We start from the raw sequence: 27,188 nt of genomic DNA on the forward strand, positions 1-27,188 counted from the left end.
CCTAATCAAAAAGCACTCAATAAGTCAAGATTCAGCCCTTTTGGAGCATACGATTAAAGTTTTATTTGTGCTGAATCTTGACTTCTTGAGTCCTTTTTAAGGAGGTGTACCGTGAGTTAGCAATCCATCACGACAGATCCCTAAACAACCAATGAGCACTGCTCGCTTGTCAGCCCCCACCCGTCTTTCAATAGAACACAACAGGTTGCTCAGAAAAAGCTGAGCAGCATGTATGTGCAGCCATCTGACTTTGGTTGTTTGTATGAATGGTTGTAGCAAGACACTGAACACTGATGCTCCACTCTGTACGCATCAATTGACCATAAAAATTATTGGATGACAAGATTTGTCTTTGAACAACATCTAATTTTTCTTGCAAGTATGTATGGGTCTTATTATGGCCAAAAGTAAGTCTCCACATTAGGAACACGACCAAAGCAATGCAAAGGATACACGGATGATAGTCAGACTTCTCTCCGAGAAAGTTCACAAACTGTGTTCCATTGTAGAAATAACCTTCTGGTAGAGGGTCCAAGTGACGTTTTGCCTACAAAAAACAAACAAACAATTATCTGCACATCCTACACAGAAAACTCCACTTTTCATGTGAACAGTGACTGACAGCTGTGATAAGACCTGATGTACAGATCACAGATATGGGAGTAGCTGTCACACACAGAGGTACTAATTCTTGTGAACATTGAAGCTGGGATAAGACATGATGTACAAATCACAGATATCCCAAAAATATACAGATAAGTTAATTGGCTTCCCCCTAAATTGGCTCTAGACTTTATTGCATATATAGACATAGGACTATGGTAGGGATTAGATTGTGAGTGCCTCTAAAGGTGCGTACACACGCCGGACTGGAGGCAACGACGGGTCCGTCGTTACCTCCCGCTGGGTGGGCGTGCCAACGACAGTCCGGCGTGTGTACGCACTGTCGGTGGACTGATACGGCTGCTTCTGAGCGATTCCCCGGGCGGATCGCTCAGAAGCAGCCGTATCAGTCCGCCGACAGTGCGTACACACGCCGGACTGTCGTTGGCACGCCCACCCAGCGGGAGGTAACGACGGACCCGTCGTTGCCTCCAGTCCGGCGTGTGTACGCACCTTTATGCTGGGAATACATGGCTCGATTCTGAGCTATTTAGATGGCTCAATAGATAATTTCCACACATGTACAATCTCGCGCCCGATCGTTTCCGCGCTCGATTCTGCATGGAGGACAATGGGAAAAGATAAGAAAAACGAATGGAAGATAAGAGGGGGGTGGGCGGTTGGGGGAATACTTTTGCAAAGCACTGTAATTCACACAAAAACTATATACACGCTTTAGATTTAGATGTGGTTTATTTTTGTTCATCTTGTGTGAAAATCTAGAGCATTGTTGGGTTCACAGTGGCGTTATCATGACTTACATGAATGTTCCGGATCTCGTGTACAGTTAACGATCTTCTTGTTCTTAAGGCTTTCTTCTGGGGTTTCTGTGTGATTTAATGACAAAGTATGAACCAAACTTAAGTGTAATCACCATATACAAGGCTTGCTAAAAGCAAACATGAATAACGAATAAGATGAAGGTAAGTAAAGCTATGGACTTGAGGTACTGCCTCTGCCTGAAAAGCATGAGGTCATGACTGACTCCCCGGTCAGACCAAAAAAAAAAAAGGCAGGTAAAAATATAATAGATATGGCACTGCTTCCATCGTACTTTGCTAATGTGCAGAGGTAACAAACAATAGGACTGGCTGCTGTAGGCAACAAGCACAAATGCTTCCCATGCATGAAGCCACTGGCTGCAGTTTAACCTAGAACAGCTTTTCCTGTGAGAGATATTGGACTGAAGAATGATGCCCACACATTTTGTAACAAATGTCACGTGACTGGAGGTGATACCAGCTGACAAATGGGAAGAGCTTATTGAGGCATTATTCAGCTTAGTATTGAGGTCACGTCTACTTCCATGAATTTCATCCGACATTTTGGGATGCCCGGGCTGAATACAAGCAGTAGTGGTACTTGGATGCAACAATGTATGCAATGCTGGTTCAGGGCTGAACAAGGGGTATGTACTCACATCCAAATTTGATTGGCCAATTTCCCCAACTCCCTTTAGTATGAGAGCTTACCTACACAAACTGTTCATCGTATTAAAAATCGATACTACATGAAGGTGGTAAAATTGGCCCATAAATGGCTATTCAAAATTGGATTTGGAAAATACCGTGGAATAACTGCTCACAAGACACAGCAGCAAGATGTCCAACTGTCAGGAGCAAGACAAACACTAAACGCAACCATGACAACTGAATACAAACAGTGTCTAGAAGAAAAAACAAAAGGGAGGAGAATCCCAGTTTCATGGGTTGCATGCGCTTGCCACTACAGGACAGCTTGCTTCCTCTACTTTTTGGATTCGCCTGATGATGTGGATTAATCAGGCGCAACTAGATGACAATCAACGCAGGGAAAACAAGAAATGTCAGCCTACATTTTCCAGCATGGAACATGATGCATATGGAAGGACACTTGAAGTGAGAGGGATATAGTGGCTGCCATATTTATTACCTATTTATAAACCATTCCAGTTGCCTGGCGTCCTGCTGATCTTTCATGCATCGGTAGTATTTGTGGGTGGAGAGTGTAATGGTTAAGGGCTCTGCCTCTGACAAGATACCAGGGTTTGAATCTTGGCTCTGCCTGTTCAGTAAGCTGCACCTATTCAGTAGGAGACCTTAGGCAAGTTCCCTAACACAGCTACTGCTTATAGAGCGTGCCCTAGTGGCTGCAGCTCTGGCGCTTTGAGTCTGCCAGGAGAAAAGCGCGATATAAATGTTATTTGTCTTGTCTTGTCTAGTATTTATATCACCCACCTGAAACAAGCATTTGGAAAATCAAACTGAAGATAAACATCTGATCTGCATGTTTGTTCAGGGTCTATGGCTAAAAGTTTTAGAGGCAGAGGATCAGCAGGACTGCCAGGCAATTTGCATTGTTTAAAAGCAATTAAATATGACAGCAACCATATCCATCTCACTTCAAGTGTCCTTTTAACCATTTGTCTATTGAAGCCCCAATGCAGGTCCCCTGTAAGGCACTTCAGAAAGTTCTCAGACCAATCCTGTATACCTCACCTGCTTGGCGCACTGTCGCATCCATTCCTTCAGCTCCTCCTCCTTGAGTGAGCAGCCCGTGAAAACTAAGACGCATTGCTGATGTAAGCTGTTCTCTCGCTTGTCGTGTCTGGGGTCAGGGGGAGGGGTTGGCCCTTCCTCCACAGTGAGGAGACTCAGAGAGTTGGTCGGTGTGTGATGACAGACATCCATCATTTGATCTGAATCTGGAACAGAATAAAATGGTCATTAGCAAGCACTGATCCCTCACAACATCACCCAGCATAGTACAAAGTGCTGCCAACTAGGAGGTCTGCCTATTTGGGGCTTACACAGGTCTGGCAGTCTGCAAGTACATAAAACCCACTCATACTGCTTCCTCTCCCTTCTGACCTTACAGCCAAGCTGAGCCAGAACTAACATTAAAAATAAAGCCATCTGCAGAAAACATAATAAACTGTACCAAATATTACATAACTTTTAAGAGGTAATGGGACATTTGTGTCTTCCTCTCATCTTGTAATTGTATTCTCGGATGATGACTTCCCAATTCCATGGTGCTACACTCTCTACATTGTAGCGATGCTTAGCCTAGGTCTCATTTATAAATGAATATTGTTAAAATAAAAAAAAGAAGCTATTTTATACATTGTTATTTTCATGACAGTTCCTCTTTAATAATTACTGTACATTTATTCAGGACTAGTAAGAAGTAAGGAGAGATCGGCCAACGGTTCATCTGTATCACTCTACACACTCCTCACACAGCTGACCACTTACCTGAAAACTTGACTCTGCCAACTATATGGTAAATGTTACCCAGGAAGGGGAATGGCTTAATGGATGACTTGATGGCTGTCAAATGTAAAAAATAAAATATCAATTTAAAACTAAAGGATTTCCAGACAGTACAACTTTTTCATATATCTGGATTGCAGCAAGGGAAGATCTGGAAAGTTTTACTGTTGACTGTGTCCCCTCACTTCCTGTCTCTGCGATTCCTACTTCCCCCTCCAGACATCCAATCTCTGTGATTCCTACTTCCCCCTCCAGACTTCCTCTCTCTATGATTCCTACTTCACCCTCCAGACTTCCTGTCTCTGAATCCTACTTCCCCCTCCAGACTTCCTGTCTGAATCCTACTTCCCCCTCCAGACTTCCTGTCTCTGTGATGTCTTCTTCACCCTCCAGACTTCCTGTCTTTGCGGTTCCCACTTCCCCCTGTGGACTTCCTGTCTTTGTGATTCCCACTTCCCCCTGTGGACTTCCTGTCTCTGTGATTCCCATTTTCCCCTCTGGACTTCCTGTCTCTGTGATTCCTACTTCATTCCCCGGAGTTTGTCTTTGTGATTTGTACTTCTCCCTCCGCACCTAAAATCAGGTAAACTCACAAAATGTTACTGTAACGATACCAGAAGTGTAGATTAACACTTCCTCCAACTTCCCTCTGGGACAGAAAGGAGAAGGAGGTGAAGTGGGACTGGGACAATGACAGCCAGTAAAACACTATTTGAAACTCAGAGCTAACACAGCTTTGGAGTTCAGCTTTAATCAATCTAATTAGATCAAAGGAAGCAATGCGTTTTTCTTCATCAAAACAGCCCGAGAGATTCCTCTACTGAAGGTTATAAAAGGAAACCATAATTGTGATCTTTATAAACATGAGCAGCAGAGGCAAGTCTCTGGATCCTGCAGAGTGTTCCCAAGTCTTCCTCGACCCTATCCTTGCCGCATGCAGACCCCTTGAAAGAAATTAGACTAGAGCTTGTTGGGTTTCTGATCGTGACCGCACTCCTCTTCATACAGAGCTGTCCTGCACCCGTGCAAGTACGGCCGCACCTGCTCAGTAAGCCAGAGCCACTTGTTCACAAACAAGCAAAGGAGTGCTATACAGGTATGGGTGCAGCATGGCCGCCCTCGAGCATGAAGACCATGGACATGATCTTCAGGAGGGTCTCAGGTAGCAGCCGTGGTCTGTAGGAGGACATGGGTTTCCTATGGAGGATCCGGAGGCTTCCCTTTTCTTAGGCAAGTATGTTTTTACCCTTCGATTTGCCTTGGGTCCACTTTAAAGTGTACTGGAGCAGAGTTACCAGAAACCAGCAAAAAGTCAACCAGAGCATAAGGGGTGGGAATTCCCACATCAAAGCTTCTGATTGGTCAACTCTCATTAATCTGCTTTACTGATATTTTTACGCTACTGGCTGTTTAACAAGAAAGGCCCACCTCTAACAGCTATACACACAGATCAGATTTTCATTGCCCAAAATTATCATTTGTAAAGGTTTTGAATGAAAATCTAAAAGTTCGGTGTCTCCTAACTTTGGCCATTTCCTACCATGGGTTTGGCCAAACCAGTAAAGCCTTGGCTGATGTTTCTATTGTGCTCACAGCAAGGGGACTCCCACTAATCCTCTAAACACAGCACAACCGGTTGCTTGGCAGATAGATCATTTCTACAGTTACCCTAAACGGCCAAGAAAGATCACTTGGGGGATAATCATCCTAGGTGTTGCTTTAGATCGGTTATGTATATTGGTACATGCCTTTGGGTTGTTTCGAATATACTGCCTCCTGGCGGCGTTATACTCAGTAATACACTAAGCAATACGTAATATAGTATACACGCCTCTCACCTTTACATCGCGTCATAAAGCGAGCCTTTTCTAGAGGTTGGTTGAACCACACACTGATGCGATCAATCTTTGGTGAGACGGATCCTGATAAAAACTTACCATCAGACCTAAAAAACAAGCACACACGTTGGCGTTAGAGGTGATCGAAGCGAAAAAAAAAAAAAAAAACCTCATCTGCTGACCCAATCACATCAGAGACTATTGTCTCATTAAGCCAGAGCCTTCCTTCTATTGGGCCAACCCCCTCAAGATCTCCAATGAGAAAGGAGAGAAGGAAGGAAGGTTTTGCACACACCACTGGCTGCAAACTGTTACAGCCCCGCTGGTCCTTCCTCAGGTCTATAACATGTAAAGTGCTTATGCCTGCCTTATGTTGGTGTTCGAATTCAGGAGATTGAATTCAGAAACACAAATTCTCCCACACACCACATATGAGCCCCCGAAGAATTGAACAGGGTCATGTGAAGGTCACTTCATGCGATTCCTATGTTTCCTCCTTCTTACTTGGACCCTGTCCTCTTCTTCAGGTGCTGTGGTGAGTGGGAGAATTTGGGTTTCTGATATCAATCTCCTGAATGCCAGCACTACTTTTAACAGTTTGCAACAAGTGTTCTGCCCCTTCTTCCTTCCTTTTCCCAGTCAGGTGATCAGTTTTCCCCAGCAAAATAGTCATGTGCTCATCAAAATCTGTCAATCAGCACTGATATATTATACTGTATTTGTAAATGAGCATAGTACTTAGAGCTATTCTGCAACCTGAGTTATCCCTAGTCCAAAAGCTAGGAACCACCAATTAGACGCCCCCAATGTGCCGCCATCCCGCCTCCAAGCACGCAATCCAGTGTCCCGGCAGGTGCAGAGCGCACACTGGAGCACACTGCAGAATATACAGCTACCTGTCCTCACTCCGGTTTACTTCCTCTCACCTTCCCGGCAGCTTCTGAACTGGCCACCAGCGCACTCTGCTTACAGAGGTCACTGTGCATGTAGCCCATGGTATATGCCTCATGGAAAAGCTGACCCTCCCTCTTTGGGTGTCAAAAAGTAGGCCCATGCGATGTGATATACAGCGTGTATACATACAAATATATATATATATATATATATATATATATATATATATATATATATATATACACATTGGGGTGCCCCCAAAAATAAGACAGTGTCATATTACTTTTTGAACCAAAAGATGTGCTAGGACTTATTTTCAGTGCATGCCTTATATTTCTATGAGCACACAAGTTCCTGTGCTGTGTGTCGCCTGCCTTCCCCACTGGTGCCGTCTATTCCTCTGCTGGATCCTCCTCTTGTGTGCCCGTGTCCCCCTTGTACCTTTAGTGTTCTCCTGGTGCCCCCCCTCTACCTGTGTCCTCCTCTATACCCTGTCTTCCTTTGTCCCCCTATGTCTCCGCTGTCCCCATGTCCTCCTGCATCCTCCTCTTACCCCCAAGCTCTATGCTGCACTGTCCCTCATGTCCTCAGATGTCCCCCCTGCACCCCCTTCTTACCCCCAGCTCCATGCGGCTGTGATCACAAGTTTCAGCCTATGGGGGATACTCACTAAGGAGCAGTGATTGGCCCAATGACAGCGCCATGGCCTTGCCTGTAAGACCATGGGCTCCAGTAATAACACAAGTTGCCAAACTTTTTCCCCTTACGGCTGCTAGGGATTACTTTCGGTTTAGGGCTTATATTTTAAGCATGCTCAAAATTCTTGCTGAGGGTTACTAATGGGGGGGGGGGGTCTTAATTTTAGGGAACCAGGGTATATTATACACACACATATATATGGAGAGAGATGGGAAAAGGATGACAGAGCTTCTGTTGGAAATATAAAGTGACTGTCTGATGTGAGTAACAAACAATTTGATGCCTACTTTTGGCTAATAATGTCCCCTCTCGCTGTGCCGCCATTCCTCAGCCCTCAATGAATGATAATGGGATCACAGAAATTAGATGTGAACATCAAAGGGATTTACTGAGCTGTCATTAGAATATTAGGAGGATAAAAGAGCAGAATACATAACTGCAGTCACTTACCAGCCCGGATACATCAAATATCGCGTTCTCAACATCTGAGGACTGGAAAAGCTGCTTTCAGAGAGGACCAGCCCAATGTCCTCATTTCTGCAGAGAGAACGAGCAGAGAGAGACGTTTCTGAGAGCTCAACTTATTATTATTGATTTATAAAGTGCCAAAAGCTAACAAAATTTTGGGATGCATTAAAAGGGAAATAGAAACTCGAGATGCTAGCATAATATTGCCCCTGTTTAACTCTCTAGTAAGGCCACATCTGGAATATGGAATTTAGTTCTGGGCACCACATTACAAAAAAGATATTGCAGTTTTAGAGCAGGTGCAGAGACGAGCAACAAAATTGATACGTGGGATGGAAGGTCTCGCTTACCAAGAAAGGTTAGATAAACTGGGTTTATTTAGTCTAGAGAAAAGACGCCTTAGAGGGGATCTAATTAATGTGTATAAATACATCAGAGGGCAATATAATAGCTTGGCGGATGAGCTTTTTGTCCCTAGGGCTTCTCAAAGGACTAGAGGATATGATCTGCGCATGGAGGAAAAACGTTTCAGCCATTTATTTAGGAAAGGGTTCTTTACAGTAAAAGTGATGAAGGTGTGGAATGCATTGCCACAGGAAGTCGTTATGGCAAACTCTATACCTGCATTTAAAGGGGGCTTAGGCCCGGTTCACATTAGCGGCTGCTATCCGGAATCGCCGTGCCGGAGCCGGACCGCATGCGGACCGGACGAAACGGACGCACGGCATAGCAATGAAAGTCTATGCGACCGTTCACATGCGTCCGTTTCGTCCGGACCGGAGCCGGACCGGATCCGGACTCCGGCGTCCGTTCCAACATGCGCTATTTTTTGGTCCGGCTGACGTATCCGGACCGGAGCCGGAATGTTGCATCCGGCCAATGGAAACCAATGAGAACCGGAGAGCGCACAACACACTGGCTATAAAAACCGGATGTTGTACCACACTTCCTATGCTGACTCTATGGTATGGTGGCCATTTTGGATGGGGACCACATGGCACCAGCGTTCACAGAGTGGAGCAGCAGTGACTTCATGCTGGAGCTCTTTGGCAGCAATATGGAGCAGGATCTGTCTGATAGCGAGGGGGTGAGGCCCTACACATCAGAAGACCTCATCCTACAGGTGCAGCAGGTACCAGCCCTGTGGGACAAGGGGGATGCGGACCACAGCAACATCAAAAAATGCAGAGGCCTGTGGAAAAAAATTGCCAAGCTGTATGTGGAGGACTTTGAGAACTTGAGCAAGAGACAGCAAGGCACAGAGGGTATGTTGACTAGAAGTTTTTTGGGGGGGGCTTGTGGTTTAAGCTTGTGATGTATTCAACTTTTGCTATGGATTTGTGTCACCCACGTGTTGCCCACCCACCTGTACCCCACCTGTGATGTATCCCACCCACCTGTACCCCACCTGTGATGTATCCCACCTGTGATGTATCCCACCCACCTGTACCCCACCTGTGCTGTATCCCACCCACCTGTGATGTATCACACCCACCTGTACCCCACCTGTGATGTATCCCACCTGTGATGTATCCCACCCACCAGTACCCCACCTGTGATGTATCCCACCCACCTCTACCCCACCTGTGATGTATCCCACCCACCTGTACCCCACCTGTGATGTATCCCACCTGTGATGTATCCCACCCACCAGTACCCCACCTGTGATGTATCCCACCCACCTCTACCCCACCTGTGATGTATCCCACCCACCTGTACCCCACCTGTGATGTATCCCACCTGTGATGTATCCCACCCACCTGTGCTGTATCCCACCCACCTGTGATGTATCACACCCACCTGTACCCCACCTGTGATGTATCCCACCTGTGATGTATCCCACCCACCAGTACCCCACCTGTGATGTATCCCACCCACCTCTACCCCACCTGTGATGTATCCCACCTGTGATGTATCCCACCTGTGGTGTATCCCACCTGTGATGTATCCCACCCACCTGTGATGTATCCCACCCACCTGTACCCCACCTGTGATGTATCCCACCCACCTGTACCCCACCTGTGATGTATCCCACCCACCTCTACCCCACCTGTGATGTATCCCACCTGTGATGTATCCCACCCACCTGTACCCCACCTGTGATGTATCCCACCCACCTCTACCCCACCTGTGATGTATCCCACCCACCTGTACCCCACCTGTGATGTATCCCACCCACCTCTACCCCACCTGTGATGTATCCCACCCACCTCTACCCCACCTGTGATGTATCCCACCCACCTCTACCCCACCTGTGATGTATCCCACCTGTGATGTATCCCACCCACCTGTACCCCACCTGTGATGTATCCCACCCACCTGTACCCCACCTGTGATGTATCCCACCCACCTGTACCCCACCTGTGATGTATCCCACCCACCTCTACCCCACCTGTTATGTATCCCACCCACCTCTACCCCACCTGTGATGTATCCCACCTGTGATGTATCCCACCCACCTGTACCCCACCTGTGATGTATCCCACCCACCTGTACCCCACCTGTGATGTATCCCACCCACCTGTACCCCACCTGTGATGTATCCCACCCACCTGTACCCCACCTGTGATGTATCCCACCCACCTGTACCCCACCTGTGATGTATCCCACCCACCTCTACCCCACCTGTGATGTATCCCACCCACCTCTACCCCACCTGTGATGTATCCCACCTGTGATGTATCCCACCCACCTGTACCCCACCTGTGCTGTATCCCACCCACCTGTGCTGTATCCCACCCACCTGTGATGTATCCCACCCACCTGCGATGTACCCCACCTGTGCACATAAAACATACACAATGACCAATTATTATACATCAATTTATTGTAAAAAATTAATACATTTAAAATCACTCAAACTTGAAACTCCAAAATAAACACATTTCAACAAAACATATTAAAAACCAAACATTCACCCTCGTCCAGGTGGTGTGGTAAAATAAAGTCTCAGTTGGTCCCTGTTCCGCAGTGACACTACCCTTGGCCTGGTTGCATACCTCCGCAGGGGCATTAGTGGAAGCACATTCGGGGGTTCCGGAGTCTCTCTTTCCTCCTGCCGCACAAAGTTGTGGAGGATGCATGCTGCCTTCACCACGACAACTGCGTTGCCCAGTTTCAGCAGCATGGGCGTGTGGAACACCCTCCACTTTGACACCAGGATCCCAAATGTGCACTCCACCATTCTCCTTGCACGGCTCAACCGAGCATTGAAGTGTAGCTGGCTGGCATCAAGTCCCCTGTCTGGGTACGGACGCATTACATGGTCGGACAGGGCGAAGGCCTCGTCCCCCACAAACACATAGGGGTAGGCCGGTGCCCTTGTCCCAGGCCAGGGTCTGTCACGGGGGAGATGCAGTCTGCCTTCCTCCATCAGCCGGCAAAGGGTCGTACGCTGGAAAATTCCAGAGTCATTGGAACTACCGTACGACCCCACATCCACGTACACAAACTTGTAGTCCGCATCTGCCACTGCCATTAGAACAATGCTGAAGTATTTTTTATAGTTGAAATAATGGCTGCCACTCCCCACGGGTTTCTGAATCCGGATGTGTTTCCCATCCAGTGCGCCAACACAATTAGGAAACTTGCACTCGGTCCAGAAGCCCTGGGCGATCTCCTCCCATTTCGTGGTGTCCGGCACAGGCATGTATCTGGCCCTCAGTCGCGTCCAAAGGATCCTCGAAGTCCTCACGACGATGCCTGCCACCGTGCTCTTCCCAATACGAAATGTGACATGTAGCGATGTATATGTTTGTCCAGTTGCGATGTACCTACAAGAGAAATAATCGAAATCAATTTTTCATGTCGTTACAGGAGAAAGGTACAAGACAAGGTGGCGCAATATACGGGATGCATATGTGAAATGGCTACGGAAGAAAAAACTTGCCGAACGAAGTGGCAGTGGCGGGGGAAGGCGACAAAAAGACTACCAATTTGCCAAGCAATTGTCTTTCATCAATGCAAGCCTGGAACCTAGACTGTAAGTACCACTACTGTGGGCAGGAACTGAGAGCTCATTTACCATGACTTCGGCCATGTATTGCTATGGCCTCAATTCCCATGGCTAGCGAACTTTTCTCACAAGCTTTATCAAATGTTGGGTAGAAACGGGTGATAAAGTGATTGCTAGTGTTTGCTAGCTCTGTGAATTGACGCCACATGCTGTTTGGCACACCAATAAATATTTTTTTTATCTACAGGACTGAAGACAATTTGGAGCAAGAGGAACCGACCCAGGAGGCACGGTTCAGCAGTGAGGAGAGCTTGGTGGATGATGACGTCGCCGATGTAACCTATTGCCCCGAGGCGAGGAGTAGGAGGAGGGAGTCCTTAATCACAACTCCGTCCTTTGATGATGACTTGGCAGAAGAGAGCTTGGATGTTGAGGTTGCAGGACCGAGTGTGGAAGAAGCTGAACCTCCACAATCAACCGCTATGGAAGCTCCAGGGGAACAAGAACAAAGTGAGGAGCACCGAGAGACTGCAGCACAACCAGCGCGCAGGGCAACCCCGACACAGGCCAGAGGACGGGAAGATGCTGCCACACCACCAGTGAGGACCACCACACCAGTGAGGCGTCGAGGTACCCTCCCCCCAACAAGGAGAGAGACAGAGTCCGAGATGTCCGGGGCTGTCTCCGGACTTCTCGGGATTCTTCAGAGCCACCAAACTCTCATAACCCGGCAGTTGCAAGATGAGGACAGGGGCCATATCATGGAGCAGTACAAGTCCCACATCACTACACTGCAATGTGAGCTCGACGCTGTACATGGGCACTACAGGGACGAGCTTAAAATGATGCATGAGATGCACAGAGGAGAAATCGACCAACTGCGTGCGCAGCATCATCAGTCGGTGGGCCAGCTGCAGAACATGATGCAGCAAATGCATCAACAAAGCAAGGAACTACTGAAATTGCAGGCACACCCGTGTTTTCACACTGTGATGTCTCTAATACCATATCTTGAAAAGGTGCCTTCACAAAACCTGATGGCGTGCCATTCCAATTTGCTGGAGGTGATTAAACAGCACATGGACACGCCATTATTGCAACCACCAATTTTTAGACCCCCACAACCAACAGCGGTGCCCACCTGGCAATCATCACAGATGTACACCGGCTACAGAGGCAGTCAATATGGGCCACCGCTGTCAGGGTCCAGCTCATCCACGACCAGCACCCAAGAGAGTCCAGATTTCCAGGCAGCAACTCCCACCTTTTCTAGTAGTGGTGCCGATACAATTTGAAAAAAAAAGTCAAATTGTTCCTGGACATGCTCCTCTGAATACCTCCGATCCTCGGAGGAAGGATACCATCACAGGGCTTTTTAACTTTTGGTTTTGCTGGACTTGAACTTTAGGGCCTGGTGTCCCCGAAAGACACTACCTGGGTCACAACCTTGTGCCTGTTGCACTGCACCTGTAGTCCTGCACCTGTGCCTTTGATTCCTCTTGTTCCTTACTTTGTTGATCCTAATCACTTGCACAAGACCCTTGGAGCCATGGGTGAAGGACACCTTCACTGGTCGGTGAGAGGCCTAGCCTTTTCACTGACCTGTGTCCTTCATCCATGGCTCAGAGGGTCCTGTGCCAGTCGTTAGGTTTTAGAAGCACTAATAATTTAGGGCCTGGTGTCCCCGAAAGACACTACCTGGGTCACAACCTTGTGCCTGTTGCACTGCACCTGTAGTCCTGCACCTGTGCCTTTGATTCCTCTTGTTCCTTACTTTGTTGATCCTAATCACTTGCACAAGACCCTTGGAGCCATGGGTGAAGGACACCTTGACTGGTCGGTGAGAGGCCTAGCCTTTTCACTGACCTGTGTCCTTCATCCATGGCTCAGAGGGTCATGTGCCAGTGGTTAGGTTTTTGAAGCACTTCAACTTTAGGGCCTGGTGTCCCCGAAAGACACTACCTGGGTCACAACCTTGTGCCTGTTGCACTGCACCTGTAGTCATGCACCTCTGCCATCGGTTCCTCTTGCTCCTCACTTTGTTCTTGTTCCTAACCACTTGCACAAGACCCTTGGAGCCATGGATGAAGGACACCTTGACTGGTCGGTGAGAGGCCTAGCCTTTTCACTGCCCTGTGTCCTTCATCCATGGCTCAGAGGGTCATGTGCCAGTGGTTAGGTTTTTGAAGCACTTCAATGTTAGGGCCTGGTGTCCCCGAAAGACACTACCTGGGTCACAACCTTGTGCCTGTTGCACTGCACCTGTAGTCATGCACCTCTGCCATCGGTTCCTCTTGCTCCTCACTTTGTTCTTGTTCCTAACCACTTGCACAAGACCCTTGGAGCCATGGATGAAGGACACCTTGACTGGTCGGTGAGAGGCCTAGCCTTTTCACTGCCCTGTGTCCTTCATCCATGGCTCAGAGGGTCATGTGCCAGTGGTTAGGTTTTTGAAGCACTTCAACTTTAGGGCCTGGTGTCCCTGAAAGACACTACCTGGGTCACAACCTTGTGCCTGTTGCACTGCACCTGTAGTCATGCACCTCTGCCATCGGTTCCTCTTGCTCCTCACTTTGTTCTTGTTCCTAACCACTTGCACAAGACCCTTGGAGCCATGGATGAAGGACACCTTGACTGGTCGGTGAGAGGCCTAGCCTTTTCACTGACCTGTGTCCTTCATCCATGGCTCAGAGGGTCATGTGCCAGTGGTTAGGTTTTTGAAGCACTTCAATGTTAGGGCCTGGTGTCCCCGAAAGACACTACCTGGGTCACAACCTTGTGCCTGTTGCACTGCACCTGTAGTCATGCACCTCTGCCATCGGTTCCTCTTGCTCCTCACTTTGTTCTTGTTCCTAACCACTTGCACAAGACCCTTGGAGCCATGGATGAAGGACACCTTGACTGGTCGGTGAGAGGCCTAGCCTTTTCACTGACCTGTGTCCTTCATCCATGGCTCAGAGGGTCATGTGCCAGTGGTTAGGTTTTTGAAGCACTTCAACTTTAGGGCCTGGTGTCCCCGAAAGACACTTGGGCAGCTATGCCCTACAACTCTTCCAGCACAAAGTTGGTGGTTGGTGTTCCTTAAAACTGACCGGGCTATACCATAGATATGTTATTTTTTTGTCTTCCATGTTGGAAGAATGTTTCCATGTTGGAAAGTGGTTGTTTTTGCAATAAAAAAATTTGTTTTTACATACCTCAGTGTGATGAGTAGTTGTTCTTGTGGTGTGACTGCTCTCCTGAACGTGGTATCCTTCTTCCTAAGGTCATCCTTCACCATCTCCAAAAGGGTATCAAACCTGTCAGGAGATGTAAAGGAAGAAGCTGTAAAGTATGTTGTGGGACAAGGTGTTGGGTGGAGGATGGGGGAGGTGTGTTTACAGAGGTTTGGGAGTGTTGTGGAGGGTGGGGGTGTAGTGTATAGCTAGGTATACAGGGGTGTGGGGGTCAGGGTGGTGTGTTTAGCTAGGTATACAGGGATGAGGTGTTGTGGGGGTGAGGGTGGGGTGTTTAGGAATGGTGGGGGTTGGTGTATTTAGGCCTATATACTTACAGGGGAATAGACATCCGAGTGTAGCTGTAGAACTTCTGTGGGTGTCGTCTGAGGTCCCGGTAGAGGGCCTGGAACTCTCCCTTCCTCTGCCTCCTGGCTAGTAGAGGGTGCACCCACCATCTCCTGCGAGGAGCACGCCTTCTCCCCACATAGTAGTAGGTAAACAACAGGAAGGAGAGAATTCCCAGGTAATAAGCGTAAAAAATGACTGGATCCATGGTCCCAACTGCTGTCTCTGTATCCAAGGATGGTCTCCACACGTCCAGCTGTCTCCAACAATGACCCCAGAGCTTCTGCTGACCTCCCAGAACCCCAGGTATTTATACAGGTTGTTATCTCGTTAAGAATCCGGACCGCAACCGTGTTCATACCGCACGGAAACCGTATGCAACCGGACCGGATCCGGACCGGATCCGGACAGGAACCGTACGGTTCAGGTCCGATCCGGCTCCGGTGCGGTCCGGACATCCGGTGCGGTTTTTGCAAAACCGCAAGTGTGAACGGGGCCTTAGTTGCTTTCCTTGCATTGAAAGACATCCATGGCTACAATTACTAGGTAATGCCCAGTGATGTAGATCCCGCGATTTTATCTGATTGCCATCTGGAGTCGGGAAGGAATTTTTCCCTTTTGGGGCTAATTGGACAATGCCTTGTAAGGGTTTTTCGCCTTCCTCTGGATCAACAGGGATATGTGAGGGAGCAGGCTGGTGTTGTACTTTATACTGGTTGAACTCGATGGACATATGTCTTTTTTCAACCAAAATAACTATGTAACTATGTAACATATTCCATGTACAGAGTAAGAAACAAACATGGGGGGTGCATAATAATACGATGGTATAAACCAAATATAGACCCTGGTCCATTATACAGAATTGGCAGGCATAGTAATTACAGTGACAAATGTAACATGAAGAACAGAATGTATTACAAATTCCAAGATACACAAGGGTGAGAGAGTCCTGCCCTTGTGAGCTTACAATCTAAAGCAGGGGTGCCCATTAGATAGATCGCGAAGGACTTCATGGTAGATCCCGACCCTACTACATTTTCCACTCTGTATATACAAGTGTGCTCCTAAAATTGTACATTGGTAGATCATATTGACGTGCTAATTCTTTAAAGTAGCTTACAAGCCGAAAAAGCCTGGACACCTCTGATCTAAAGGAATAGGCAGGAAACGAGAGGTGGGTAGTATATACAATGTATACCTAGAGGCAGTGTGTTCTTAGGTTATCTAGTATTGAGCACAACTTGGACGGGGTAGAAGGGGGAGGGGCTTAAGGCAGAGCATATGCTTGTCGGAAAAAGCGAGTTTTGAGGGAGCATTTCAGAGGTTGGAGAGTGATGGGTGTATAGTGGAAGGCGATTCCAGAGGTGGGATGAGGCACATAAGAAATCTTGTATGCGTGAATGCAAGGAGGTGATTCTAGAGGAAGACAGAAGAAGCTTGTGTGCAGATTGCGGTTGGGTGGGTATCTGGAAACTAGTTAGGAGATGTACAGGGGAGAGAGTTTGTGGGAGCAGCAGACTGAAAGTATAGAGGTAAACACAGCCCGCTGCGTGTCGACAGCGCGGCTGTGATTTATGGGGGACAGCAAAGCGCAAAGGAGGCTTGGGGGGGGGGGGGGGGGGATCTGGATAGCAACAGAGGCTGGGCTGTATAGGCAGACCCAGCCTCTGTGTGCAGCTAGCATCGTCAGAACCCCACCTCAGGTTCTCTTTAAAGCGAGGATGATCTCCAATGACTGATCCGCGGACAGTGGGAGACACCACTACACAAACTAAAAAGGCACCCAGATCATCAGCACTATTTTTGGACAGTATTGGGTTGTAATTTGAACAGAAGTGCCAGTATAAAGTAAAATATTTAACAGCTTAAAAAGCGAGGTAGTGATGGACTTACCTCCCCAAGCAAACTCAGAATAGTCTGTTTTCAGCAGAAAACTTATTTTATTATTCGGAACTCCAAAATGCAACGCGTTTCGCGGGTCTATACCTGCTTCATCAGGATATAAGAGGAGCAACGGTTAAATAAGTTGAGCCAGCAAAGTGCCTCCATCAGTTATTAATTTTTGTAGAAGGTACATTGCAGGTGTGTACAATCCCTTAGGCATCTTTTGCACTGGAAGCTTAACAGTGGGCAGTTTTATCAATGGACACTCCCATCTACAGTACGTCAGAGATAAAAGTCATTACAAAGGTAGAGTAGAGAATGATGATCCCTACCTGGTGATAACGCCTTTCTCAGCCAGGATGAAGGCAGCAGCAGGGTTCACTGTACGCAGAAGCTTCTGCAGGTGGACCAGGGATGGATGCCTCTGCTCAGAGGCCAGGCTGGTGAACACTACACTGCTTACAATACCTGAAGCAATCAGGACACATAAGAGTCAGGAGGAGACACATCTATGGCATTATACCTCAGCTAACAGAGCACCTTGCGTAATGAAGCGCCCAAGACAAAAATGATTTATAAAGGTTGTGTATATGTAAGGGAGTCCACATTTTGGTTCTTTATCTAACTGGCTTTACATGGGGTATCTTCAGTAAACAGCGGTAACTTGAATAGCGCGTGTACAATATTATATGTGATAAGCAGAGCAGAATATCCCATACACACGTTGGTGGGGTTTACTGCACTTCGAGTATAATATCTGAGTTACAGCTAACCTGAAGTGAAAATAAACTTATGATTTATTTGTACGTGTAGTGCAGCTAAGAAATAGAACATTAGTAGCAAAGAAAAACAGTCTCATATTGTTTCCAGTGCTGGAAGAGTTAAGAAATTTCAGTTATCTATGCAAAAGAGCTTCTCTGAGTCAAATACAGACGTCTTCTGTGAATCACTTAAAGAGACTCTGTAACAAAATTTTGAGCCTTATTTCTTCTATCCTATAAGTTCCTGTTCTACCTGTTCTAATGTGGTCTGGCAGCCTTTTCTAGTTGCACTGTCTCAGTAATAAATCTTATCTTCTTTCCTCTGTCGGGCTCAGGCTGGAATGTGTGGAATGTGCAGCACTGCTTGTGATAGGCAGAAGCTTTACACACCCTCTCCAAGCTCTCCTCTTAGCCTATCACAAGCTTTTAGCAGCCATGTCTTTTGTTTGTAAACACTGCCTAAAACTGGCAATTACAAGCCAGGATTGCAGTAGGGAGTGGCAGAAACAGCACAGAGGGGCCCAGGAGAACATAATGAATAGAATGGTATGCTAACATTTTAGAGTACAGATTCTCTTTAAACAGCCAACAAACAGTGAGAGACAGCTTGAGATAAAGTTTTACTGCAGGAAATTTAAACGGGTCATTATTTCTGCTTTATTTTATAGTTTAAAAGACAGTGCAGTTTTAAAATTGCAACTGTGACAGTATGATGCAATGTTATTATAAATAAAGCTATATAACTGAAAATAAAAATATGAGACTCTTTTCTTTGCTACTAATGCTCTATTCATTATCCACACTACACATACAATTCATTATACTATACTTTTTTTGATTCACGTTTGCTTTAATCATGCAGAATGGTGCAAACACATTGATATGAGTGGAGGTTTAGGTTTTGAAAAAAAGGGGGGAGGGGGATACCCAAACAGAAAAAAAAAGTCAGTTCAGAATACGTAAAAGTTACTAACACACACCATCAAAGTTGCAAGGTCCCTTCCTTGTGCCTGAACAGGTGCAGGTTGAGGTTAGGCATGTGAAACGATTCATACTACTAGGAAGATGGGGAGTTGACATTTGGGGGAGGTTAATAATGGGCAGGATTAGCATTCGGGATGGAGAGAGAAAGGCAGCAGAAACAGGTTATAGTGAAGCGAGAGGTGGAGGTTGGGTGTTGAGAAGAAGCTAATGTTTGCGAGGGTGTTGAGGCATAAGGAAGGGACATAGCATTAAGGATCTGCAAACCTGCAGCGAAAATAAACTTGTGAGATACTGAATTGTATGTTTAGTACAGATAAGAAATAGATCGTTAGCAGCAAAAAAAAAAAAAAAAAAAAAAAAAGTCTCCTATTGTTTTCCAGCACAGGAAGAGTTAAAAATGCAAGAGCTTCTCTGACCTCTGCAGCCCACTAGGGTCAAATACAGTTCTGTTTTCTGAAGCACTTAAAGGACAACTGAAGTGAGAGGGATATGGAGGCTGCCATATTTATTTCTTTTTAAGCAATACCAGTTGCCTGGCTGTCCTGCTGATCCACTAATACTTTTTAGCCGTAGCCCCTGAACAAGCATGCAGCAGATCAGCGGTTTCTGACTTTATTGTCAGATCTGACAGGATTGTCTGCATGCATGTTTCAGGTGCAATTCATTCACTACTACAGCCAAATAGAACAGGAGCACTGCCAGGCAACTGCTATTGTTTAAAAGTAAATAAATATGGCAGCCTCCATTTACCTCTCACTTCAGTTGCCCTTTATACAGCCAACAAACAGTGAGAGACAGCTTGGGATAAGGTTTTACTGCAGGATTGTTCAAAGGGTCATTATATCTGCTCTGTTTTTTTAGCTTAAAATCTGTGTGGTTTTAAAATGGCAACTGTGACAGAATGAGGCTATGTTACTAAACAAAAGCTACATAACTGAAAATAAAAATGAGACTTTTCTTTGCTACTAATGGTCTATTCATTATCCGTACTACACATACAGTTCATTATATCAGGTTTTGTTTGCACTTCAGGTATGCTTTAAATTAGATAGGTTTGCGTCAGTCACACAGTGTGGGGGTGGAAATAACAAAACTGCCGTCAGAAACAAGCAAAATACTGTGCTGCCGCCAAAATCAACTGTGCCCATAATCTACAGCCTGCCTTCTCAAGTCCGGTAATCCATTCCCCAGTGTGCATATAAAAGGCAGACGCATAGAATGGTGGGTGCGTACCTTGTGAACACTGCTCCAGGAACTTGGGGAAGTAAAACCTTAAAGGAGAAAAAGCAAAACATCAGTATAGAGTGCTTGTGGGAGCCAGAGAATTGGTAAGAAGTATTATTAACATCTATATCAAATCTTACAGTAAACCTGAGACAGGGGATCAACTTCGATTAACTTCTATAGCTGTGAATAGAGCTTTGCGCAAAGTTGTGGAGGGTTTCTGAATTTTTTCTCATATAAACTTGCAAGTGATGCAGGGCCTGCTATTTCAGTATGTACTGGATAAAGACCATTATCCCATGTCCATCACAAGATACATATAAAACTACAATTTTATTTAAAATTACAATTTTAACATTTGGTGGGGGTTGTGTAATTTTATATGTATCTTGTGATGTTTAAGGGAACTGGGATAATGGTCTTTATCCAGTACGTACTGAAGTAGCAGGCCCTGCATCACTTGCAAGTTTATATGAGAAAAAATTCACCCGAAACACTCTTTTCTTTTTAATAGTTTATTAAAAGTTTAGTTGTACCAGTAATAGGATATAATAATTGTGTTGCTATATTTATGACTCAGGTTCTGTGATTTGCAAAGAGGGTTTAGGAATCTCTCAGATGCAGCTTAGCTAAGCTATACTGAGGGCAAAGAGTATTTAGAAATTATCTTATTTCAGGTACGTTCAATTTGCTTTATGCAGGGAGATGGGGGACAGTGGTAGGAAAACGGGACACTGCCCATACAGTGTAAAGCAAGGTGGGGACACACAACACAGTGGGCTAGTTTATCTGTATTGGATGCCGTGATTATTTCCCCTGTTTACTTCACCACACATAGCCCCAGTGCACACCAAAACCGCTAGCAGATCGGCAAAACGCTAGTGGTTTTGGGAGCAGAGAGCCGATATTTGCCGGGTGCACACCGAGCGGATTTTGTATGTGATCCGCCGACCGCATCCGCATGGCTAATGTATCTCTATGGGCTGGTGCACACCGGCGGTTTGAGGTTTTAAGCAAACCACAAATGTGCAGCAAGAGACACGTTTGCGGCTTGCTAAAAACCTCAAACCGGCGGTGTGCACCAGCCCATAGAGTTACATTAGCCACGCGGATTTTCAAGCGGATGCGGCCGGCGGATCCGCCCGGTGTGCACTGGGCCTTACTTCCCTTGGCTGCGACCATCAGCCCGAGTGGGGAATTTATGTCCATAAACCTTTCCTGTATTCTAAAGGTGCCAATAGACCTGGCAATTATGGGCAGATTCCACAAAGAGACAAATCCTCTAATCGAATGATTAGAGATAAATGTGTTTCTTGTCGTAGCTGCCCATAAACTACAGGACGATTCCCATCCGGTTTCAGCTTGAAACCTTCAGGGAATCGGCTCACCTCACTGCGTCCGAACCGCCGATGCCCCCCAATGTGTAAGTGTGACACCCCAACCCCCCCCTCCCCGTTTGTGTATTTATACATTACCTGTCCTGTAGCAGCCTCCGCGGGGTGACCGTCCATCCCGGTAACAGCTGCATGCACGCTAGCATGTATGCGGAACCCGGCGAGATGGACGGAAACCGCGTGGAGGCCGACACCGGACAGATAATGTATAAATGCACTACATTACAAACATTTACACATTGCAGCAGCGGGAGTTTCGTCATTTCTTCACTTGTTCTTAAACCGTCTGCCGTACCGCTGCGCAAATGACCAACCAACTTCTGCCCGACATCTTGCAGCATGCGCAATCGACCGTGTGACCAAATTCCGTCCGAAAATTGTTCGCTTTGTCAGTCTGGCATGCACTTGGCGACACCGATTTTCATCCAATTTGACTTTAATCATCTAATTGGATGGTCGATCGGCCGCCAAGTCGCCTAACGTATGGTCACCTTAAAACAATGAAAGGGGATCTGTAACCAAGGAATGCACTTTATCCCAATCAGTTGCGGATACCCCTTTTCCCATGAGAAATCTTTACCGTCTCTCGAATAAATCATCAAGAGGGTCTGTATGGCTGATATTGTGGTGAAACCCCTCCCACAGTGTGATGTCATGACCTAGGTCCTGACAGTTTCCTGTCTAAGAACCTCGTTGCTTTGTGTGAAATAACGTCTGTTTCCAACTGCCAAGCAACCAGTTTTTCCCTCTGTGCATACGTATATCTATAAAAATACAACCTTTTAGCCTATCGCATTGTTAGGGTGTGTGGTTATAATGGCAGTTGGTGCTGTCTTATGTGCAGGCTGAATCAAACAATATGAACACAGTACATGGCGAATATTTCTTGTTCTCTCTTCTATTTTTTTTTTACTTCTTATTTTGCAATGTATTGATTTTTTAGCCCCCCCCTCCCCCTTTTTTTGAGTTCCTCTTTAAAGAGACCCAGAGATGAGTAAAAGAGGCCGGTTTTTTACTTATCCGAGGCTTCCTCCAGCACGTAAGCATCCCTCACCGTCCACCCGCGTGCCTCCGTTAAGGCTGAACAGAGGATTGCGTGAGTACTGCGGGAGGGATGCATTCAGGCTTGTGGGGCTTGCGGAAGCCACGGATAAGTAAAAAAAAAACGGCTCCTTTGTCATCTCTGAGTCTCTAAACATTCTTTGAAACTGTTCTCAGAAGAACCAAAGGACAATCACTGTGAACAGACACACACAGAAACATAGTAACAGCATAAACGGCCGGCTTACCTATGCTCCATGGTGACACTCAAGGGATCCACGCAGGCGGCCACGGAGCCAATGACAAAGGAGGTCCTGACGAGGGGGTCAGTGTGAGTTTGCAAGGCCTGCACTACATCAATGACATCCACATATCTGGAAGAAGAGGCCAGAGGACAGGGGAAGGTGACAATTGATGTATTTAAGAGCTGTCAGCACCAGTTAAGTTCATTCCAAGAAAACATTTCTATGGTGGATGGATATCAGCAGAGAGGGAGCCACAACTTCAGCAACTAACAGCTACAGGAATGCGTCTTCAAAGAACACAATCCAGATCCTCTCCCTCACTCTAATCTCAGGCTCTGCAGATTACAGGGGTGCTTCACACTGCCCTGAGGGAGGCGGGGTCAGGCCTAGGACTCCGCTACAAGCCTATAGCAGTAAGGCCCGGCTCACACGGCCGCTACACACAACGGTTGCGGATTTCATTACTCAAATGAAATGGATGTGATTTTTAAACGTTGGTACTGGCTTTTCCTGTCATTCGTGTAAATGACACGCTTATTTTAATCGTCTCGCGTTGTCCTCGGCTACTCTCGACAATTCCATGTCCCCCTGTGGGATCAAACCGTGACGCAATGATTTAACCAAAGGTTGCCCCTGGGCCATGCACTATACAATTTGTTTTAACCGAGTAGACAAAAACGTCAAATTAAGTAAAAATTGTGTTCTTAATCAGCACCCCGATGAACATCACCAGAATGTCAATGTTCTCTCTTGGTGATGTCGATCGATCTTAATCTCCATTGCGGTGCCGATCACAATGCAGTTGTGCAGTGTATATCCAGCTTAAAGAGACTAACAAAATTTTGAGCCTTATTTCTTCTATCCTATAAGTTCCTATACCTGTTCTAATGTGGTCTGGATTACTGCAGCCTTTCCTAGTTGCACAGTGACTGTATTATCTCTGTTATATGATCTAATCTTCTTTCCTCTGGCGGCTTTGTCGGGCTCAGGCACTCAGGCTGGAATGTGCTGCTCTGCTTGTGATAGAATAGAAGCTATACACACCCTCTCCACGCCCCCTGCACACTCTGTATGACTCACACACTGAGCTACTATCACCTATCACTTGCTATGTCTTTTGTTTGTAAACACTGCCTAAAACTGGCAATTACAAGCCAGGATTGCAGCAAGGAGTGGCAGAAACAGCACCGAGGGGCCCAGGAGAACATTATGAATAGAATGGTATGCTTTTTATTGTAAGAATTTTAGAGTACAGATTCTCTTTAAAGCTAGACACAGAGCATTAATAAGATGGCAAGCTGTATAATGTTTTCTTCAGGTTCGCTTTGCTTCTCAGAATTTGGATACAGGGTCACTGTATGGTACAGGTTCCCATAAACAATACAATTTAGCAAACGATCAACCTTCCTATCGATCACATCCCATATTGTTGACGGTAACAATCAACAACGATCGGTTTATTGATTGTTTAATCAATCAGTTTCCCAGATTGATTCCATTAAAAATGATCGGATCGGCTAACCTATTCATCCAGTTTATGAGCCTGATCGATTACTTCCGATTGCAATAATTGGCTCAAAAGGTCGATTGTTTGCTAGAATTGTACTGTTAATGGGCACCTTAAAGGGGAACTGAAATAAAGAGGTATACGGAGGCCGCCATATTTATTTCCTTTTAATCAATACCAGTTGCCTGGCAGCCATGCTGATCCTCTGCCTCTAATACTATTAGCCATAGCCCCTGAACAAGCATGCAGCAGATCAGGTGTTTTAGACTTTAAAGAGAAACTCCAACCAAGAATTGAACTTTATCCCAATCAGTAGCTGATACCCCCTTTTACATGAGAAATATATTGCTTTTCACAAACAGACAATCAGGGGACGCTGTATGACTGATTTTGTGCTGAAACCCCTCCCACAAGAAGCTCTAGGACCGCGGTACTTTTGGCAGTTTGTTACAATGTACAATGTTACAATGTTTACAGCTGTCTCTAACAGCCAAAACAGCTAGCAGCAGCTACATAACCTGCCCACAGTAAAAATGTCACCATGTAATAAATGTCAGAATGTAAATCGGGGAGAGGAAAGATTTTACAATGAGCAAACACTGACTAAATCATTTATACATAATTATTGTAAAAATGAAGCACTTTATTACATTATTTTCACTGGAGTTCCTGTTTAAAGTCAGATCTGACAAGACTAGCTGCATGCTTGTTTCTGGTGTTATTTAGATACTACTGCAGAGAAATAGACCAGCAGGGCTGCCAGGCAACTGGTATTGATTAAAAGGAAATAAATATGGCAGCCTCCGTATACCTCTTACTTCAGTTCCACTTTAAGACTGATGCATTTCATCTTCCACACATTGGTTGGTGTAACTGTCACTCGACACTAGGGGATTTCCCTGGCAACAGGCAGCAGAGCGATTCTCACCCCTCCAGTACAATGAGCAGCATCATCTTCTTGCGGGAATAGACAGCTTGGCGGGCGCTGCGGTTGCGCTGTGCTTCCAGGATGCTGGAGAGGAACCTGTGGAACTGCGCGGTGCTGAACTCCTCCGAGCTGTCGCTGGGCTGCCGATACACCATCCACCTGGGAGAAAGGAGGCCTCTGTTATATACAGTCCACACAGCCATTCTTACCTGGCCACACACAGAAGGGCTGCTGTGTTCATTGCTCAGATAAGGAAGCTGCACTAAGGCTGCATTCAAGGCAAGACAGGACACAGAACATTTATATTGTGCTTTTCTCCTAGCGGACTTAAAGTGGACCTGCACTGAGAACTCCTCTCTGCTCAAAAAGATACACAACAGCATAATAACCTTTAAACAAAAAAACATTTTTGTTACAGCGGATACAAATCCTGCAATAAATCTGCACAGTTACTACTTCCTGATTCATGGAAGCAGACATATTGTTTACAGCCTGTGCTTTCAAATGGGCTTACCTGCCATAGGCAGTCATGTGACACAGGAGAGAGATGAAATTACAACTTGTGATTAGACATAAATGAGAGGAGTTACACAGGATAAACTCTTTAAATACATACAGGGTGCATTTCTGTAATGTTTTCTGTGTGTCCTGTGCAAGAGTTCAGGTCCACTTTAAAGCGCCGGAGCTGCAGCCACTAGGGCGCGCTCAGTAGGCAGTGACAGTGTTAGGGAGTCTTGCCCAAGGTCTCCTTACTGAATAGGTGCTGGCTTACTGAACAGGAACTGAAGGAGCCGAGATTCAAACCCAGGTCGCCTATGTCAGAGGCAGAGCCTTTAAACTGAACCAGAGACGAAGCACCCTCAAGTATTTTACCATATAGATTAGTGGGAACATTAGAGAAAACACCTACCCTGCTCTCTGTTTCATTCTGCACTGCTCAGCTTGCTTGTTATCAACCGGGATAAAATTCCCGACTGAGTATTCAGTCTGGCTTTGCTATAATGACTCAGCTATAAGGATTCCTGAGCAGAGACAGCAGGGGGCGGGCTTGGACTTAAAAATACATCAGAGAACACAGACTGAGCTATAAATATTCCTGAGCAAAGCCAGACTGAATGCTCAGTCAGGTATTTGATTAGGGCTGATTAGAAGCAAGCTGTGCAGTGAAGAATAAAACAGAGAGCAGGGTAGGTGTTTTCTCTAATGTTCCCACTGATATATATGGTAAAATACATGAGGGGGCTTCGTCTCTGGTTCCCTTTAAGCAGTACCCAGCCACTCACAGTTATCTCTCGGTTCAGACTGCCTCTGCTGAGAATCTAGAGCCCTGATGAGTCAGGGGGAGATCCAAACTGATGGATCATATTGTCTGAGTGAGGGTGAGGCCCTTCCTCCTGACCCCTCCCACTCCATGTGCAGTCTCCCTCCACTACCCTGTCCATAGCAACAGAAGGCCTCACAGGACTGTACAGCTAGTGATGTGTTTGTACAGAACTCAGCCCTAAACTGGCGTGGTTACTGATGTAACGAGTCCCGATCCCTGCAGATGCCAGTCCTTATATAAGTGTGTGAGGCTAAAAGAGGAACTGTAGTGAAAATGACAATGCATAAAATTGCTCATTTCTTATAATATTCATTTATAGATTATTTAGTCAGTGTTTGCTCATTGTACAAAATGTCCTCTCCTGCCGATTTACATTCTGAAATGTATCACTGGTGGTGATATTTTTAGCTCTGCCAGGTGATCTCTGCAGAATGTCCATTACTGAGAGTTCTATGCACAGAGGGAGATATTAGCTTGCAAAAAGCCGTTATTTCCCACAATGCAATGGGGTTCACAGACAGGAAACTTTTAGGACCATGGTCATGACATCACACTGTGG

At 46.1% G+C, this 27,188-nt stretch overlaps 1 protein-coding gene across 1 annotated transcript in view; it reads right to left on the reverse strand.

The window, feature by feature from the left end:
* The window catches only part of DNAAF9 (dynein axonemal assembly factor 9), a 157,060-nt gene that overhangs the window by 13,351 nt on the left and 116,521 nt on the right, over window positions 1–27,188 (reverse strand). The window contains exons 27-36 of the mRNA XM_068274655.1: window positions 25,306–25,464; window positions 22,874–22,999; window positions 20,200–20,237; window positions 17,554–17,689; window positions 7,799–7,885; window positions 5,756–5,862; window positions 3,900–3,974; window positions 3,141–3,346; window positions 1,425–1,490; window positions 454–547 (exon numbers count right to left, since the gene is read on the reverse strand). Of these exons, the coding sequence (XP_068130756.1) occupies window positions 454–547; window positions 1,425–1,490; window positions 3,141–3,346; window positions 3,900–3,974; window positions 5,756–5,862; window positions 7,799–7,885; window positions 17,554–17,689; window positions 20,200–20,237; window positions 22,874–22,999; window positions 25,306–25,464 (1,094 nt within the window). The remainder of the gene's footprint in view (window positions 1–453; window positions 548–1,424; window positions 1,491–3,140; window positions 3,347–3,899; window positions 3,975–5,755; window positions 5,863–7,798; window positions 7,886–17,553; window positions 17,690–20,199; window positions 20,238–22,873; window positions 23,000–25,305; window positions 25,465–27,188) is intronic.

The sequence above is a fragment of the Hyperolius riggenbachi genome, chromosome 1 (genome assembly GCF_040937935.1).
Source record: "Hyperolius riggenbachi isolate aHypRig1 chromosome 1, aHypRig1.pri, whole genome shotgun sequence".
In the NCBI taxonomy this organism is placed as follows: Eukaryota; Metazoa; Chordata; class Amphibia; order Anura; family Hyperoliidae; genus Hyperolius; species Hyperolius riggenbachi.